This window comes from Gossypium hirsutum, chromosome D10 (assembly GCF_007990345.1).
Source record: "Gossypium hirsutum isolate 1008001.06 chromosome D10, Gossypium_hirsutum_v2.1, whole genome shotgun sequence".
Lineage (NCBI taxonomy): Eukaryota > Viridiplantae > Streptophyta > Magnoliopsida > Malvales > Malvaceae > Gossypium > Gossypium hirsutum.
In genome coordinates this window covers 67,711,722-67,731,904 of record NC_053446.1, presented here as the reverse complement: position 1 = coordinate 67,731,904, position 20,183 = coordinate 67,711,722, and the positions used below count along the sequence as shown (strand labels likewise).

The 20,183-nt window shown below is 35.3% G+C and overlaps 2 protein-coding genes across 2 annotated transcripts; both read right to left on the bottom strand.

Moving 5' to 3' along the window:
• Positions 1–44: 44 nt before the first annotated feature.
• LOC107931837 (anaphase-promoting complex subunit 1) lies at positions 45–17,742 on the bottom strand. The gene is made up of 38 exons (XM_041103805.1): positions 17,317–17,742; positions 17,093–17,156; positions 16,880–16,964; positions 16,370–16,650; positions 16,101–16,206; positions 15,837–15,997; positions 14,115–14,302; positions 13,952–14,021; positions 12,744–12,914; positions 11,957–12,435; positions 10,987–11,446; positions 10,139–10,477; positions 9,768–9,851; positions 9,223–9,315; positions 9,045–9,104; positions 8,554–8,652; positions 8,127–8,267; positions 7,678–7,758; positions 7,473–7,544; positions 7,142–7,213; positions 6,908–7,001; positions 6,748–6,830; positions 6,269–6,325; positions 6,069–6,146; positions 5,859–5,980; positions 5,608–5,768; positions 5,402–5,478; positions 5,210–5,323; positions 5,011–5,112; positions 4,261–4,401; positions 3,860–4,033; positions 3,504–3,567; positions 3,283–3,422; positions 3,039–3,196; positions 2,699–2,777; positions 2,372–2,470; positions 1,254–1,707; positions 45–338 (listed from the first exon to the last, which is right to left on the bottom strand). Exons 1-37 carry the CDS (start codon positions 17,541–17,543, stop codon positions 1,321–1,323), a joined length of 5,463 nt encoding a protein of 1,820 aa, XP_040959739.1. The 5' UTR covers positions 17,544–17,742; the 3' UTR covers positions 45–338; positions 1,254–1,320.
• A 1,318-nt stretch (positions 17,743–19,060) lies between these two features.
• Positions 19,061–19,906, bottom strand: LOC107931767 (late embryogenesis abundant protein D-19-like). The gene is made up of 2 exons (XM_016863699.2): positions 19,685–19,906; positions 19,061–19,583 (listed from the first exon to the last, which is right to left on the bottom strand). The coding sequence occupies exons 1-2, from the start codon at positions 19,827–19,829 to the stop codon at positions 19,420–19,422; spliced, it is 309 nt and encodes a 102-aa protein (XP_016719188.1). The 5' UTR covers positions 19,830–19,906; the 3' UTR covers positions 19,061–19,419.
• Positions 19,907–20,183: the final 277 nt, after the last annotated feature.

Here is a 20,183-nt window from a genome sequence, read left to right as displayed (position 1 = left end):
TGGTAAAGAGTGTCTTAAAATCAAGGGCCAAAAAGGTGAGAAAATGTCGAACTTGACGTACTTAATATTAATGTACAAGAAGCAAAGTATCTCATGATTATGGTATACAATGAACATAAATAAACATTTTGGGGTTAAATAGTAACTCTAAAACACTACATTTACTGTAAAATAAAGATACACTAAAATGGCAACTAATATAAAGCAAATGGGGGCTTACCGAGAATTAAACCGGCATCGGTGTTCCTAGCATACAAAGTTATCCGATTATGGTCGGTAACTTCTCTGAAATTACCCATATTTGATCTCGTTTTCAAGTCTGTTTGCTGTGCTTTCTTCTGTAGATCAGGTCAAGTATCATGTTAGTATCAAATATTCGGAATATTACAAGACTATGTCAGTGAACATTAGATATGAGTATGTATAATATATTCAACATGTATATCAAAGATCCTTAAAGATTATATCTCCATATTCATGTGCCATATAGGTATTTCATAAAATTTGTGAGTCCAAGCAATATAGATTAAGAGTAAACTAAGTAAAAAAAAATTATTTCAAAAGTTATAGAAATAATCACTCAAGTAATAAAGAGTTACAAAATAATCAACTATTCAATTTTATTTTATTTATCATGAGTGAACTAACGATAACAACTTTTAAAATTGACATCATAAAAATTTTAACCCTCAACATTTATATATCGTAAATTTAATCTTAATTCTAAAAAATCTAACCCACGTTACTTGTACATCGTGTAATTTGATATTTTTTATAGTTTTTACTTTTCACCTAAAAAGCTAAAATAACAAATTTATCAGCTAAATTTAATTTAAAATATACAAAAAATGAAGATAACAATTTTCATCTTTTCTCATTCTCTTAAAATTAACTCTTAATGTCATAAAGAAAAGTAAAACTGAAAAAATAAAAATAAAAAATCAAATTAACAATGTTTAGATGTTGAGGATTAAATTCTTTTTAGAACCGAGATTAAAATGACATAATTTATAAGTGTTGAGAGTTAAAATTATTATTACGTCAATTTTAAAAGATGCTGTCAACTAATAACCAAAAAAACAAATTAATAGTTAGGTGATCAGAAAAAATTTTAATAATATTTAAATAACCATTTTATAACTTTTTGTAACTAAAAAAGAAATTTAATGGGTGACTAATATAGTTTTACTAAAGGTCTTCTCATTGTAAACAGGTTCAAGGTACAATTTAAAACGATTTTAAATGAACCTTACCGGGGAAGATGCTGCAATAGACGGTAGCCACCGAGCTGGAAAAATGCTCAGGTCTTCATCTGTACACTCAGGTAGACAACAGAAACCGGTTTATCTCTTCGACTGCATTTATGTGAGTGCCTGGTAATAACAAACATAACAAAGGAACCGGAGACAATGAGATATTCATGGGCTTAATTTTGTCCACCATTGTCTTGACCGTAGGTGCAGCCGGTACACCAAACCATTGAAGATACCAAGAAAGAATAGTTGAACTTTTCACCCCAAAGGATCCATCATTGGGCCAACTGCCCGAGTTCAGATAATTATGCAAATCGGTTTTTAATTGCTCGGCACTATTCAAGAGTTCTTCTACCCGTTTCCGAAGAGATCCTAGAAAAACGGATTGAACAATGCTGCCTCTTGAAGTTGCCAACCTTCCAGTCATGACAGCCTCGTTATAGGACAATGCAAGCTGCAAAAAAGGTTATATTCTTAATGATAATAATAGCACATACTAATAGCTGCAGCTCAATTAGAATTAATTCGCAATGCTGCCGTACATTGAAGAATAAGGAAAGTCAGAGCATATAGCCTATGTTATGGACTAGGGTGTGAATAGTATACAAGGGTATGTGTCTGACAAGGGTAATATTCAAAAATTCGAAGTTATTCCATGTATCAGGGGGCCCTTAGAGGGTCATTTCCCATGCCAGTCAATGCAACATAGCATACTGCAATTCAATCCCAGTTCATTCATTGAAAATAACACTATAATTCAGTTCTCGAGATAAAACTAATAATAAAGTTTTTCTTGAGTAATAAATTACGACCACACAGAGTAGACATATGGACACAAGTGCACCTAATAATCTAAAAGGCAAAACAAACCAGCACCAACAAACATTTGAAGCTTTCAAACCAAAACATGCCGAAAATCAGCCAGTCTTGACTTGTTAACTTTGAGTATATCCAGTATCGCATTCTATATGTGACATTCAATACAAGTTGGAAGCATTATAGACAGGATTCCAGTGTTTTTGGAATTAAAACAAAGAAAAAGTATTTATGCAATTTTTTATCGCTATAACATAATTGTACTATGAAACAAGAATGCATAAAGAAGTTACAGGAAGCACCTTTAAACTCGAGACAGATAACGAGTCACCAACAAGAAGATTACTATTGGAAACCTGCTCTGCCAATGAGCCAATTGTGGTATACAAGGATAAATAGACCTAACAAGCAGAAAGACATTAAAACACAGATAAAAAATACATTGAGAAATAGATGACAAGAGTAAAGTGAATCCCGAAAAAAACAATTTTAAAACGTTTAGAAAACTTGATCTGATCAACAGGCAATAGGTATACCAACAAATTAACTTATTTCCAGTTGGCACTGCAATGTAATAGAGAAAAATCGTATACCAAAAACAAGAATTTAGGACTAAATCAGACTATTACCTGCAAAAGAGCTGGTCTGTCCTTGCTTATACACTCAAATAATACTTGTAAGCAAAACTCCTGGAAATCAACATCAGATCTGCAAGCACGTTGATTCCAGAATGAATAGATGATAAAATACGCACCTTGAATTCCTTCGGTACTTAGTATTAATTACAATTATCATTGAAAACTGATACTCATGAGCCAACCATTCAAAATATAGTGAAATAGAATAGAACACCAAAAGTGGGAGAGGAAGGGGGAGGTCGAAGCACAAATAAAGTTGAGCCCTGTGAAAAAGGATACTGCATTGCAGGTTCTAGAACTGGAGGCCCGGATACCTAATTTCTGGTCTTACCTGCTATTCCAGGAAAGGTCACAGCAAAGTTGTGCGAAAGCTATTAAGCTTGGATCAGAAGAGAAGGTGCTGACAAGCTGATCAACAGTAACAGCAGCAGATCCATTGTTGCTGTTATTACCCGTATAGCCAGCTCTTAGACTTGTCAAACCAAAGACCTAAGCGACAGATAAATCAACATCCATTTTAAGACCGAACTATAACAGGGGAAGGGCTGGTTAAGGTAAAGTTATGCCAACAAAACCTTGTGCATTGCTCGTGAAAGCAGTGACTGACATCCTATGGGATCATCAACATATGAACAAGCTCCAACTTTCCGTTTGACATGAAGAATACCAGAGTGAAATGGGTCGTTCCTGTCACCAAAACTCCACCAAGGTTTGTCTGTAAGGGAACAACATAAATAATCAGAAATATGTAAATTAACATTTAGCAAGAAAAATTGCAGCAACAAACTCCACCTACTTTCAGGAACAAGCTCAATCACTTGAGGCCAGTATCGAGGACCGCAGACGCGAACTGTCTTCAACTGCGACAGCAGGGCAAGTAAAGCATTACACATGAGAAATTTTCTGAGAATAGACATGTTAGCAGACAGGTAGGTTCTGCTACAGTTGACATGCACTTTTCCTACAATTTGGATTATTCCACAAGGTTCACTACACTAGCAACAGAAAGTTTAATAGTTACTTCAAAATTCAAATTGTCACTCAAAAGCTAACAGATTCATGCAAATTAACCTCAAAATTCATTTCCATGGAAAATTAAGGTTTGAAAATACTGACAATCCTAATAAGTTTGTTAACAGATCTTTGACTTACAATAGAACGCTCAGGCAGAATGCAGGGAGTAATCTCACAAAAACTTGTTTCTGAATAATGCTCAGTTTCCTTGATTGTGACTTCAAGAGGAGCATAAACAGGGAGGCCAGTGTCAACATCAACAGTTTGAAGCCAGCGAGCCTCCGTGGCAAGGACATACAAATGTCTGAAAGCCTGGAAAATGCAGTTATAGGAAAGAGGTAATGTACAACATATATGCCAATTTGGAAAAACAAAACAGAATTCAAGTCTCTTCAAGTAAATATAGGTCCCACTGGAGTGTACCGTCTGAAATCAATAGTAAAATATTTTTGGCCATGCTTGGGTCGTACCAAGTACTATTTCCACCCAATCAAATTTTAAGCTACCTGAAAAACACCCTAATATTAACCATAACATACCTGAAGGTGGCAACGGTTATCATTGGGTCCAGTAGGCAATCGTGGATAAAGAGTGATAAGCAATGCTGCAATGGAACTGTTGCTGGTAGAAAATGTCCTTGTGCCTCCACCAAGAAACAAGAAACCAATTGCTAAGCTCACCTAAAATCAGAATACACTTACAAATAAATTAAGATGCCCTAAAAATAAGCAAACTGTTTGACAGCATGTTGGTTAACCCGTATATTTCAGATTAATGCAAACAAACATGATATAGTTTATCTTGGGTTACACACTGAGTCGTGACCAATAAGCCATACCGTTCTTATGCATTCAACATTGTTTGCTGATGAAAGATTGGCCACAGAGGCATTCGTAATGTTCCATGCAATGGAAGAAGAATTATTAAACCCTAAATGCTTTAAAGGTTTACAAGAAGACCTCAGTTTCACATGCTCAACAATTGGCATTTGGCACAGCAAACCAGGAGATGTTAAAAGCTTGATATATATGATGATAAACAACAAATGATCTTCTTTTGCGGCAGGTGAATTGTAAAATCCATATGCATAAACCAATTTATTATCCTTAACTTATAGATTCTCAGAATAAAAATTGCACTTTCCACAATTCGAGAGTTCGTGACATGCATGAGATCATAAAAAAATGCATATAATGAGTTATATCCTAAATCTGAAGGAAAAAAGTACATAATGAGAAGTTGATACAATTCAATCAGATCCTTCACTACAGTATATTTAGAAACATTACCGCCATCTGGATACCATAATTAGCATGCCCATCTACAGAGCTCCGGTTGCGGAGAAACCTTAAAAGACGGAAGGTCTGTAAATGTCCAGAGCCAGCCATAACCTACATCCAAATGACTCAGAAGTCACCACTATTACTTGGAAGAATTTGGCAACATAACAACAACAACAATAATAATAAAATTATCAACTTCATTTACCACAGACAAGGATAGAACAATAAGATGAAGGCATATCTCCAATGTGCCTCGGTCAACATACTGAGATAAACCTTTGGGAAAGGTACTCCTATTTGTAGTGGAAACAGGCTTGATCTGCAGCCATTAAAACTACTCAGTTATCTCTCAAAAACAAATTGTACTTGTTGAGCAGTATCATATTTTATGTAAGACCTCATTCAAAAAGTAGGCAGCATATTCATAAAGCAACTCCTGTGCATTTGCATCCTTTGTGCCAGCAAATCTCAACCCTGCAAAATTAATCATAACAGATTTAAGATACTCTCTTTTTCTTGGTGTGTCTGAATAAATATGATAAGGTTGAGAATATGCAAGACTAAACGTGGTAAACAGTATATGAATCAGCAGGAATACCATACCAAGAGAAATACATGCCCCAGCCACTATATTCACATATGCCTGGACAATAGTTTCTGCATCCATTTCATCAATGTCCATAGTATCATCCCTAAGACCTTTGACACCATTTTTTATAATTTCAGGAATCTGGGACTGAATCCAGTCTTTGGAGGGATGAATCCTGAAGAGAATAATCTTAAACTCAGATATAAAAACTAGAAGCTTAAACAGTGAATGCTTCAATAATTAAGGCATTTATCAAGTAAATTACCTGCCCCACATTATCAAATTCCGAGCAATGACACGAAGCATTATAAAATCAGGTCTTACGTATTGCAAATCAAAATGTGTTTGAGGGATTGTAAGCCTAGAGACAATCACCTCTGATTCACTCTGGCATATAAAATGAGAAAGGTTAATATATCTTATTTATGTCATATGCATGTGGTAATCTGCTCATAATTTCCCATGTTAAAATTACCTTCAAAAACATTAAAGCAAGAGCTATCATAGCCCCAGGTGCAGTGACATCAACATTGACAGTGGTTCCGTCCATCATCTAGTACACCAAAATAACAGATATCAGCAGCCTTGAGAGGAAAAAATTGTACATTTTTACAAAAATTTCAAACACAAGGTTATAATTAGGGAACTTAATTAAGTCAATGATAGGTAACAAACCTGCCCAGTGACCCGGTTGTGTTCATCCACTGATGCCGCAAGCAGAAGGGATCTTTCCTGAATGAAAATAGTAGGTAAAAGAGAGAGAGAGGATTTGCACTTCAGAAAATGTAAAAAAAATTCAAGGTGAAAAAAGCCATGGGAAAATTCATCTTCCTCCCCAAAATACTCGTCCAAATTTTTCTTTAGCTATCTATTATGTTTGTCCACTCCTAAATCGTATAGAAGCAGTAACTGTTAGAAAATAAGAAAGGATCAAAAAAGTGTAAAGAGAAGTGGTATGAAAATGAAATTGCACTTATTAAACCTTGTGCTAATTGAAAGGGGACAAACTTTTCAGGAAGGATAGACTGATCAAGATGATATACTTCTTACTGTACAGAACTAAGAGATATGTTACAAAACCATTGATTTTTAACCCATACCCTCCACCAGAAGAAACCAAAAAGAACAAATCAAGTTTAAAGTGGGCAATGTACATTACAGATTTCCTTCCCACCAATGTAGTGAAATAGCCGATCAACCAGTGTATCCATGAATCCCAATGCCTCTTCTCCTCGGCCTCCATTCAAGATAGCAGTTAGCCAAACCATAACTTAAAAGGCATTCATTAATATAAAAGCCCAGAATGATTCATACCCAATGCAACAAGACCCAATGAAAAGCCGGCAGAAACAGCATAACCCTCCCTTTCAAGGACATTGTCACCTCCACTTCTTCGGCCGATTTCACCCTGCAAGAAATAGACATGTTTAACTACAAGAGATTTGGTAACAATTAAGAATGGAGAAAATTGCAGAAACAGTCCAAAGGTGCTGCAAACGTTTACAATGGTAGGAAGATGTATAAGAACTATAAGAAGCAAAATCATACCACTAATGTTTGCATTGTTTGAGGGTGTGCTGATCCTTCAAAAAGAAGCCCAACTGACATTAGTGCTGCAGTCTGTAGAACCCAGAAAAGTGTGAGAATAATTACTCCAAAGAATAGAGAAATATGAATAAATAAGGTAACTTTAATGTTCACATAAAGAAGCTCAAAGAACAATACTTTGCAACCTGCTAAAGCTGCATGTCCAAGGTTTATTTCAGTTCAAACGTCAATGCTGGCAATCTGATGGCAATAATGAATGAATCTATACATAATTCCTAACACATACAAGTGTGCAAGTAAATTATATAACGAGAGAAGTGCAATCTCTTACCTGCAGCAGTGTTGGTAACTCCAACTCTGGAAAGGAAGATGGATGTCGATAAGGTATATGCACATAAAGGCACTGTATAGAGTAGAGCCATTGTTCAGGTTAAATGACATAGCAGATGTGTATTAATCCGCAATGTTAGAAGAATGTTAATATTATCAGCAAACATTAGGCACTACATTGAAGCTCAAAAAGCATAAATTATTACCTTTGATATAGAAGGTTGCATGGTCCCTCTATAAGACGCTGCCAGACCAAGCATTAAGCCTACGGTTGTCGCTTCATGTTCCTATTGGTGAAAAAAATCAGTTAGGTATATTAAAACCTAATAATGAAAAAGGGCTACTTGAGCCTTTAGTATACTTATCAAAAAGTATGCAGGTTTCTTGCAGAGATAGAAGTTGTTCCTACCTCAGTGATTACAGCTATAGAGATACCAGAAATCACTAAGCAAATGCAATTACATTCAGTTAACCTTACGATTAAAGACTTCGAAACATGATTTTTCATCTTAAAATGCATTTAGTCAACACTGATTTCTCCCCCCCCCCTTTTATCTTGAGAATTCCAGAACCAGTCACAGGATCATCACGTAACTAATTAGGTTGTGCTGTAACCAATCAATTGCAAGAAAAATGTTTTAATGAACAAGAAAACCTGTGAAAAGTACTGGTATGTGTCCGTAATGGTTAAAACACGCAGAAACCCGTGTAATCCCAGAGCAAGGAGAAGTCCAGCATGAACTGCATTAGGTTCCTCAGGCCTGTTATATATTATCCATGTTCTTGACACTTTTCCCTGCAAAAGCTTAAAATGCATCACATAATAATCCCAAACTAGCAAGCATGTGTAAACCACATAATATATTAGCACAACAACTGAGCAAGAGAAAAAGAAAATTAGAGAACATAAATGACAAAATACAGTCTCAAATTTTGCGAGGTACTTTTAACTGTATATTCAAAAATAAATAAATAAAAACCAGCCAACATAAGCAATTTTAAAAGAATAAATTCATGAAGAAACAGGAACTTTTGGCCCTCTGTAAAACTGGTATTGTACTTCCAAAAGATATCATATAAACCTGAAGAGGGGCCAATCTTAACCCGGCAGCAACAGCATTGTGGAACTCAGGCCATGACTTGAGTTCTTGAATGTTCCTTATGCTTGGATCAAGATTAACCTATCAGCACAACAATTGTAGAAAATAAATACAAAAAGGAAATAACAAAACTGAAAATGATGTAAAGGAGATAAATGGGAGAATGTTTAAAAGAAAGAACAGCAAGGAGAAGAACAGAATTACAAATGGTTTCTGTGGCTAAACACAGAATTCTTAACCCAAGCTTCCTACAGTTTAAAAAAATAGGCAATAAATCTTGAAAACATAGAGCAAGAATTATACTCCATATACAATAATATTTTGCTGAAAGCTTTCTAGTTCAAATTTTCCATAAATGATAATACAGTTGCTCACTCACGGGGAAACTTGACAGTATATATGATTTCACCCAAAGAACAAATGCATGTTAAAAAGAAAAAAAGAAATAGCAAAAGAATTATTGCGCGACCTACAGTGGCATTTTGTTGGGCTGGCAACCGCCCTGCTAAAACAAGCTTTGGGACAGTAAAGGCCTGCATACGGTGGCAAGAGATTCCATCAGGAAAAAAGTCATGCATCTTAAGGTAATCAATCTCATAAGAAAACAGTCAATTGATGAAAATAAATGTGAAAATCCAAACGAGCGAGTACCTCTGTTAATAGAGTATATATGGTTGCTAAAGTAAATGCCCCACGGCCAAGAGGAAGAGCAGTAGTCCTTTGTGCAAGCTGCCACAGTTGAGCCTGAACAAACAAAACAACATTAATGTATGCAATCTGCGTTGAGTTACGTGTAGAGCAAACTATAATCATCATATTATTACTCTTCTAAAATGACAGCTAACATGTCAGATAGAAGAGACTACCAAACTGAATGAATCTCATCATGTAAGTTGTTTGCATATCCTGTCAGATATTCATGTTAAAATCTCAAGGGTATTTTGCAAGCCCTCAAACATTATCACTATCTCCTTGTAAAGAAACTATCAAGGGCATTATCAAAGGAAGGAGGAAATTGTAGGCTAATGCATCCAGTGTATTTTAAGAATATTGATCTAAGCATATATAGATATACATGTGGTACCATACATTGTCAGACCAATTTATTAGAAAATGATTAAAACTTAAGCTACAATGTGCTAGACGGAAAAGAGGTGACTATACAACATTCAAATCAAGCAACAAAAGAAGCATACCTGTTGGAGATCCTGATCAGAGGCACTTGGATTGGCCGATGTTTGGATAGCCACAGGTCTTGCAGAGCATAGAAGGCGCCTAACCTAGTACCAGTGACAATAGCAAGTAGGAAAAGACAAGGAATTTCAACAACCATATTTCAATTTTCCGCAATGATTAAAAATATACATAAACATGCAACAAAAATTATAAACAACAGAAGGAACACTAAAGATGAATGTCCAATCTTATTTCAGGTGTAAAAAGGGGGAGCACTTCCTAATTTAATTCTAAATCTAAGGATGTATCAGTGAAGATCATAGAATAGTTGCTTCTAAACTCAACATAAAGCCTTGGACATTATTGTTTAAAGGATTGGACTGCAACAGACCTCATTTAATCTTAGATCCCGACCATATCTCAACTGGGTGCAAGAGCTGAATATGTTCTCCATGCCATCTGCCATTGATCCATCAATGGAATCTGTATCCTCGAACTTGGTGCTTTCCAGACCAACAGTATCAGCTATTGTTGAAGGAATTGTCACAGGATGCAAATGTAGCATGTAAGGTGTAGACATAGAGACCAAATTCATATTTGTTTGTGTTTCCAGTTCCTTAAATTTGCATGAACGTGCCAAACAGGACAAAGCCAAATCCTCACGACCAATGAGTACATATGCAGCTGCAGGCCAGTCAGAAGGAGGAGACTCACGACACTTATCCAAAGCCTAAGAAGCAAATGCGCAAGCAATCATGATTCATGAGTAAAGCAAAGCAAAGCAAAAAAAAAAAAAAAGGGGGAAGAAATCACCCTTTTAGTGAGCGACTGGTGAAAGGTACAAAAATTCTGATAACATCTTTTCAAGGGCAACATTAAAGTGTCTTCTTTTAAGTAACAGGACAATGAAACATCATAAAAAGAAAAAATATTTTTTCATAATGGAGGGAGCACAATGACTAAGTGAAAAATGCAACAATAAATTTAAGAAGCATCTTCATTGCTGAGAATGAATAACAACCTACTTAACATGGAAAACATATTAACATACAAAGATCATAATGAATAACAACAATATCCAGCCATAATCATGGATAACATTTAAGTTTAACAATGTCATTACTGACCTAATATTCCTTTTATATTATAATGTTATAGACAGTAGCCCAAAATCACACTTCAAACCTTGTCAAAGTATTTGATTAAAAATTACATGTATTATGAGTTATTGGAGCTTACATGTCGGAGAGGAAGAGATACACCAGAAGGCAAAGAATCTAACTCTTTTAACCCAAATTTCTCCCCAACCATTGCCAACACTGTGAGCTCCTCATTAGAGCAAGATGATCCAGAGGCAATGTTGCAGCTAACACCAGATGAAAGCTTATTTCCTATGATCTTAGCACCACATAATAAACTGTAAAAAGATACAATCTTACGAGCCCAGCTCACCACAGAACTTCCATCTTTACAAACTACTAGGGGAAGATTGTTAGTTTTGTCGGAAGTACACCCATGTTGCAAACAATTTTCCAACCATCTGAATAAATTGAAAGGAGCTTTGCTGGACAAACAATTTATGCCCATCTTGACTGTCTTGCAAAGAGCAGGAAAATCACGAACATAATGATCCAAATAACATTCTTCACCCAAGAATTTTGCAATATTACACAATAGAATTGCCAGAAGCTCCAAATCCCTTTTTAAGGAAATTCACACCAAAAAGCACAAAGTCAGAAAAGCATTTTTGCAAATTGCTGAAGTAAAACCAAAAGAAACAAAATTTAGCAGTCAATATGAATAGCCATTACATTACAGCCAACTTTCAAGCTCACAAAGTTATTCAAGCCTAACAACTTAAGAATCTTGCATCACTTAACCTCACAATTATATCATGACAGGAATCTTGCAATTTAAAATGAGAAAAAGTTCCAAAATCTTTGGTGAATAAATCATGATCCCTCTCATATAAATATTGCCAAATATCAGCTAGCTACATCATTTTACATTGTAATATTTTAAACTTTTTTCATGAAACAGAGATGCTTTGTGAAATTATTATCTATTGAAGCAACTACATTGAAGAAAATGCCAGCAAGAACAAAGAAAAGGCAATAGCAAAATATAAACAGACAGAAAGATTAATAGCAAAAAGTCTTTAGAACCTAAAGCATGTGAAGAGAATAGCACGGACGGGATTTTGATTTACCTTCTTCGAAGGTTATCCATTTTCAGACTTTCATAAACTGCATGCAGAGAGTTCAAAGTTTCCATCAATAGATCAAAGTGAAATGATTTTTCTGAACTTTTTGTACCGTCTATATGTGATCTCATTGAATCCAATCCTATCCTGTCAAGTGCTACACCAGAAGACAATTCAATCATAGAGTTTATTTTGCAGTAGTTCTTGTGAAATTTGCTATTGAGAAGAAACTCCCAAGACGACTCTGGAGTCTCTTGAGAAACTACAGATGACTTCTTGCACATTTGCATGATAGCATCACAAAAGGAACTCCATTCAGAATCAACAGTAGAATTAGCCTCTGACAAGCAGCTAGATTCACTATCACCCCAAAGAAGAACCAGAAAATGGTTATAGAAACTCGGGCTAAGCCCCTCAGCCATTGCTGTTATGGAATCATTTGCCAACGACGATGATGGGCTTCTATGTAGTGCACATCGAAATATCTATACATACGTGGCAAATAAAAATTGTTAAAGCTCATAACTGTCATGTAAAGCAAGAAATTTCAATAGATTGCAACATGCAGTGAAACTAATTCAGGGCTACCAAGATTTTCTATAGTATAGAACTTTTAATTGCTTTAATACTACTAGAAACGGAAAGTAACAGCTTCACTTACAAGGGCAAAATTCATGCAATAGAAAAATAAATATATGAACGTAAAACAAGATTTGTAAATAGAAAAATGAGCAACTGAGTAGCAAGAGTAGAGCACTTAAACCGATAAAGTAAGAGCATGGAACTACAATACCATTCGATTATTTACTTTCACATTAATACGCGCTTCAACAGCGTCAGCCAATCCTACAATCTTGAGGTCATGGGAAATGGATGTTGCTTTTGAGAATCCCGAATTGCAAGAGGGATTTCCTATGCCCAAACATGAAGGCAGCAAATATCTGCAAAGGCATTGCTTCCCGGACTGCATTTAAATGAGATGCAGGTTATAATCAACAAAAGAATAGTCAGTCAACATTTTATTGACACTCTCTCAGGCATCGAGATGGTAAAATCAAAAGATGAAAGCCAAAGAAAATTATTAAACAATCAACTTTCTTTGGAGTTTGGCATCAACGACTTACGTGTGTCTGGGCCTTTGCCTACTACTGTTCGATATTTGTACAGGACTTAGTAAGGAAGGCGACTTAAACTAAGACTGGCTACATAAATATCACATTACATTAGTAGCATGAAGAAACTGATTTCTTACTCTCTTTTCATCAAAAATTCACAAATACTTTCTTATTCGTTATTGATTTTTGGGCTTTGCTTTCACAATTTAGACCTTAGCCACCCATACTTCTTCAAATCTAAAACCCATATTCAAGTTTGGAACCTAAGACCAACTTCAAAAATACATCAAATCCCCATACCTAAGTTCATTAAACATTTTAACTCTTATCATCTTCTTGCCTTCAGTTACCCCACCAAGTCAAGCCTTAACATGCTGATTCATACTATATCTCTCAACTCCCTCCATCCCTATTTCATATCAGCTGGATAGAAGAACTCGCATTTAAAAGCTTGAAAACAAGAGCCACTGCATAATCCCACATGGGAACAAAAGACCAGTGGCTTCTTTGAGTAACATATTTTTGCAACATACTATGAGATCACTATACTTGAAAGGTCAAGACAAGAAGGTAAGATAAACTGCCAAATGGAAAAGACATCCACTAAAAATTAGAAAGTCTTTATCAGGGGAAAAAAAAGAATAGCTTCTAAATTCCATGAAAAACAGAAACATGGATTACAAGCGAAGTAATAACTAACTGCACATCAGCATAATGGCAGAAACTACACAGAGACCATAGCAGCATCCTAAAATATCAGCAATTGGAAGGGAGCAAGAGACAAATAATTTTGGTAGAAAATATATCAAAAAGAAATTAAAAAAGAATTGCCTACACGAATATTATAAACCACACTAAGCCAAAAGCATGAAAAGGAAGAACTTACATAAAGAATTAATATGCTTTCTGGAGCCAAAACAATGATGTCTGTATATGGCAGCAATCCCATCTTCACACTGGGAAAAAATCAAAGAAAAACATAACAAAGAATCTAAGAAAATCAGCCACTTAATTTATTTTTTTAAGAAAAAAGATAAATGTAGCAATACCTGGGCCGTGTCACAATGACAGGAGCTGCAGCAATTGCAGGTATGCTCCAGCTCATATCAGGTTTAACATCATATAGTATCTCGTTATTTATTTCAACAGTCTGAAGCCTTAAAGAAAGTAATTTTTTTTGCTCTAAGAAAAGAAAACAAATTATAGGAGCTGAATCATCATCAGTTGCAAGAAACACCTGGAAATGTTTGAGGCCAGCAGTTAACACTTAACAAAAATAGCTAAACCATCAATTACTGGTAAAATGAAAAGCATCATAAAAATAAACTTAAAACTTCAGAGGACTTGAATGAGAAGTTGGGAAACGAAGAACAAAAAAAAAAAAAAGCAAAAGCTAAAAATAGGTTTAACAAAAGCTATCTAATGGAATATTAGGGCAATAACAAACTCAGCCTACTACTTATATTTATAGGATCAGCTACACAGATCATAGTGGACCACTATACTGTATTTTAAGCTCACATCCTCCATAAGCCAAGTGAAAGAATTTTCCATCTTTATTGTTTCCACATATGTCTTCTTCGGTCTTGCTCTCCCTCTCTCAGCATGACAATCCAGTATCGTGCATTACATGACATATTATACATGGATGCATCCAAAGAAAAAACAAATGTAAAACAGAATTATGACAAAGACGGTTATGTGCATGCAATTCCATAACCATTAAGGGAATTGGAAAACCAGAGAAGTCAAACAAAGCTCATTTAAAATATACTTACCAAAGTTACCATTCCCTCACATCAAGGCAATGAACTTTCACAAGTTGAACAGGTGACATACAGTGCTTAACATGTCTCCAAGCAACTTGCTAATAAGGATCTTAGTACCCATAAAGCTATACTATCCAACTTTTAAGAAATCTGAGAGCCTAAAATGCATTAAATGGTCTATCATATAAGAATTTCAGGCAACTGGAGGTATGACTAACTTCTCTTCTCTGGACAAAAAGATGCAGGTAGACTAGGCACCTACATATCTAACCCAATTTGATTTTCCACGCTGGCAACTGAACCCTTAACAGAATCAAAAATATTAGCAGAAGCTTTCTAGGTGCCTTTTTCAAAAATTTAGCAAAAGATAATCAAGTGTTATAAACAAAAAAAAATATTTCCTAAGGTGTTCAAGAATTCTACAATGCACACAATTATCCTAACTAACCAACTTTAAAATAAAAAATAAATAAAATAAAAAAAGAAGAACAAGAACAAGAAAGGATAAACAAATATAACTATTGATAACAGACTACCAGATAGATAACACTCATAAAGTTAAAATTTTAAAGAAAAGGATCAAGCAGTGTTGCCAGGGGCACAAGACTCACTCCAGGCACTAGAACCGTTATATTGCCTTCGGCACAAAAAAAGGGGTATCCTGGGTGAAGTAAAGTGCAATATGTACATATATGAGGCTTTGCAAGTCTGCGTGTATATAATATATAAAGCTTAAGATACATAGTTAACTCTAAAGTATGGTCAAGTTTAACATACAATCTTTTTATTGATCAATATGAATGATTCCCTTTTGGTCAAATTTGTTGTTGAATGCTTAGTTTGATCTTATCCCTTTCTTACTAGTAAAGGTATATCAAACGAAAACAATGAAAAATTAAAGAAATTAAAGAGAAATTCAAAACAGGCAGGCCTTTTTTATGCTCATCGCCTTCCAAAAAAGCGCACCTAGGCACACACCTTGACAACAATGGGATCAAGTACCTTAGAAGCAGCTGTGTGAGCCCCCTTCCCCTGCCATATTCTACGGAAGCTGAAGCGTTTCAGTAAAACACCAGTAGGAACTGTAGCAGATAAACTCGAATTTTCCACTTCAAGGCTTGAATTAATTACTTCAGCAACCCAAACTGAATGCTGCATTTTAACTGCATACAAAGTTACAAAAGCATAAATAAATTATATTAAAAGAATAAGTAAATAAATATTAGCGGGGAAAAGTATTAATCAAACAAAAGTTGAATGCAAAACCTTTGTTATATGATGCCATTAGAGGGATGAGATCACTGGTCCAAATTGTTCTTTCATCAAAATCCCTCATTATGTTCAGTTTTCCTCTTTCTTCAATGTAAATTGACTGCAAATTTCATGTCACATAATATTTTCAACTCTAGATATAAAATCAAAAAGCTCAAAATGAAGAATCAATGTTATCGAAAGTACAATTGTATGTATACTTAAGCATCTGAAGAAAAGGAACCTATGCAAAATATAAACACAAGATGCATTCAATTGCAAACCTGTGGTTCTTCCAATAGATCTTTCAGAATCAAATGTGATGAGCTTGATTCTCCCTTAATAAGCTGATCATAAGCACTCAGAAAACTAAAATTGTGATGCGGGCTGTGCCCAGTTTCTCTTCTATTACGAATTATATCACGTGAACCCAGTGAAGGACTTGAATATGGAAATGGGCCATGCTTTAGTAAATCCCCTTCAGCCCCCTGCTGGAGTAACAGTCCAAATGGAAGAGACCAAACAGATGTGATGGAACCAGGAAGAGGAATGGATACTACTTCACCTGTTACACAAAACAAAAGCATCGGGAAAATCTGTTTCGTTCAGCATTAAGAAATCAGGATCAAAGTTCAATAAGCTAAAATGAACCCGATAAAACAAGTAACCTTAAAATCAAATAAACCAGTCCAGAAATATAACATTGGCTACTCTCTAGTGGAAAAAAACTTAAGCTCTGCAAAACAAGAGCTACAAAAGTTTTTTAACAATCGGCTTTCGTCTACAATGCTTACCTGATGTATTGTAGATGGTTAAAGAATCAAGTTGTAAGACACAAAGAAGAGCTTCCGGATTATCACCCATACGACACCAGCATGCCTAGAATTAAGGTAAAAAAGGTTGCAAAAACAAAAATCATTTAGTAAAAACGAGCAAAATACACCAATAATATCATTTTTCATACGGCTAAAGCATTAATTTCACAATCCATTGACAATTCAACAGACCTTGATGACAGGAGAAGGTAATGTGAATCTCTTAAAAACTCTTGCACCAATACTCCAAATTATACTGTTACAGGCAAGTAAAAAACGATTAAATTGAGCACAAAATTGAGCTCAAATTTTAGTCAATCTTATCGCTAAGTTCAAATTTCCAATAATTTAACAGTACAAAAAGTAACCAGCAGCTAATTTTGATCCAAAACTACTGAAAAAGTGAAAATAATTACCGGTTGCCTCGTATAAAGAGCTCGTGGTCACGGCGGTCACTGAGAGCTGAAGCCGAGGCGTCATTATCCGAACTATCCTCACGTTGCCTCGCGATTTCTGGATCGAAGAGGAAATAATCGTAATCATCGGTCGAAGTATCCGACGGCTTTCCGTCAAGTGCCTCGGCGATTAATCCGAACGGCTTGAACTCGCCGAGTACGGAGAGTTGGCGAACGCCAACCGGCATTTTTGAGGAGTGAGTCGACTCGAAGAGAGGTTTTGGGAGTCAAAAGAGTAGAAATTGAAATGAGCTTGCAATTGGAAATGCGAGTTCTGTGGTTTATAATTTTATCTCCCGCTCTTTTTTGTTAATTTTTTTTTTATTTTAGCACCAAAAAAGTAAAACCCTAGAAGGTTTTTCTGTTTGGATACAGACATAATAATGCTGTCCTTCGATAGGATGAGAACAACCCCTTTAGGGTAAGCTACATTTCAAAAAAAATTTGTAATTCTTAATATTTTAAAATATATATTAAAAGTTAATTTTATAATAATGGAAAAAGATGAAAATTATTATTTTCAATTTTTGAATGTTTTTGTTTCATTGATAATTTCTTTTAACTTTTTTAACTTTTCAGGTAAAAAGTTAAAGAAATAAAAATAAAAAATTAAACAATATATAAATCGAATAGTAAATGATCATTTACCAAAAGTTCCATATATTTTTAAGGTCAAATTCTGTTTAACAAACAGTTAAAACACTAGGTTCTAGCTAAGAGTCCAGTAAAAACACACCAAGCGAAGCTTTAAACATGCCCAATTCTTACATATAAACTGGTTTAGTCCTCATTTAGAACACTAAAACAAACAGTTAAAAACTGGGCTATACCTTAGATTGCAGACACCAAGCTTATAAGCTTAAACATGTCCAGTTCTTACATGTAAATTGGTTTTGTCAAAGCTCCATATATATATAAAGACTAGCTAGGGTCCGTTGGGGTAGATGATTTTAGCTTCTGGTGCTGAACTTGGATTCAGCAATGGTGACTCCATCATTTAACAGTTAAACACTAGGTCCACATAGAAACACACCAAGCTAAGATTTAAACATGTCCAACATGTCCAGTTCTTACATATAAACTGGTTTTGTCAAAACTCCATATATATATAAAGACTAGCTAGGGTTTGTTGTGGGAGATGATTTTAGCTTGTGGTGCTGAACTTGGATTCAGCAATGGTGACTCCATCGTTTAACAGTTAAACACTAGGTCCATATAGAAACACACCAAGCTAAGATTTAAACATGTCCAACATGTCCAGTTCTTACATAATAAAACTGGTTTTGTCAAAGCTCCATATATATATATATATATAGATATAAAAAGCTAGGGTCTGTTGTGGGAGATGATTTTAGCTTCTGGTGCTGAACTTGGATTCAGCAATGGTGACTCCATCATTTAACAGTTAAACACTAGGTCCATATAGAAACACACCAGGCTAAGATTTATACATGTCCAACATGTCCAGTTCTTACATAATAAAACTGGTTTTGTCAAAGCTCCATATATATAGATATAAAATGCTAGGGTCTGTTGTGGGAGATGATTTTAGCTTCTGGTGCTGAACTTGGATTCAGCAATGGTGACTCCATCATTTAACAGTTAAACACTAGGTCCATATATAAACACACCAAGTTCAGCACCAGAAGCTAAAATCATCTCCCACAACAGATAAACACTAGGTCCATATATAAACACACCAAGCTAAGCGTTAAACATGACCAGTTCTTACATATAAACTGGTTTAGTCCTCATTTAAAACACTAAAACAAACAGTAAAACACTAAGCTCCAGCTTAGATTACAGACACCAAGCTAAGCTTTAAACATGTCCAGTTTTTACATGTAAACTGGTTTAGTCCTAATTTAAAACACTAAAACAAACAGTCAACAGTAAAACACTAGGCTATAGCTTAGGTTACAGACACCAAGCTAAAGCTTAAACATGTCCAGTTTTGTTACATATAAGCTGGTTCAGTTCTTCCTAAAACCTAAAACAAACATACATTATTAGGGTCTATATATAAAAAAAGAGTAGCTAGGGTTCTGTCGTGGGAGATGATATTTAGTTTTTGGTTCTGAACTTGGATTCATCTATGGTGACACCTTCATCAGCTGCACGTTCACCACCAGACATATCAGAGTTGCTCAGACCACCTTTGCGTCCCATTTCTTGGTACCCTTCAGTTCCTAGTTGTTGCTTCCTTGTTTCCCCTCCTTTGTGCCTCCCTTTTCATCATCATACATTTCAAAAAAAACGCACATTGATTAAAACCTAAAACACACACATTTGACAAACACAAACAAATTCTTGTTTTATTTATTTATACCTTCAGCTAGGTTAATCTGAGCATCCAAGCTTTTCCCACGAGTCCCACCAGGAACCACAGTCTCCCCTTGCTTTGCCCTTGCATCAAGCTCTTCTTTTTCCTCTTGTGGTGCATTCCTCATAGCTTGATATTGCTCTGACGCCATTTTTCTTCTTGCCTTTTTTTTTAGCTGCTGCTTGTGATAATATTGCTGTGAGTTGTGATAGTGATGATTGTACCGATGACGGGAAATGCTTGTATATATGGGAGGGAGTGCATGGGGTTGATCGGTGATGGATGATAGGCATTGGCGACGTGGTGGATTAAGGAAACAAGTTGTGATCCACGTAAGCACACCATCAGCCAATAAGATGACACGAGTAATTTTTGTTCGGTCCATTGCATGGTAAACTTTTGGGGACACTTTAGGGCCTTGACACGTTATCTCTTCTCTAGGGTGTAAATAAAAAGTAACAGTACCATATATATTTATTAGAGTTGTGTGACTCAAATTTTAAGA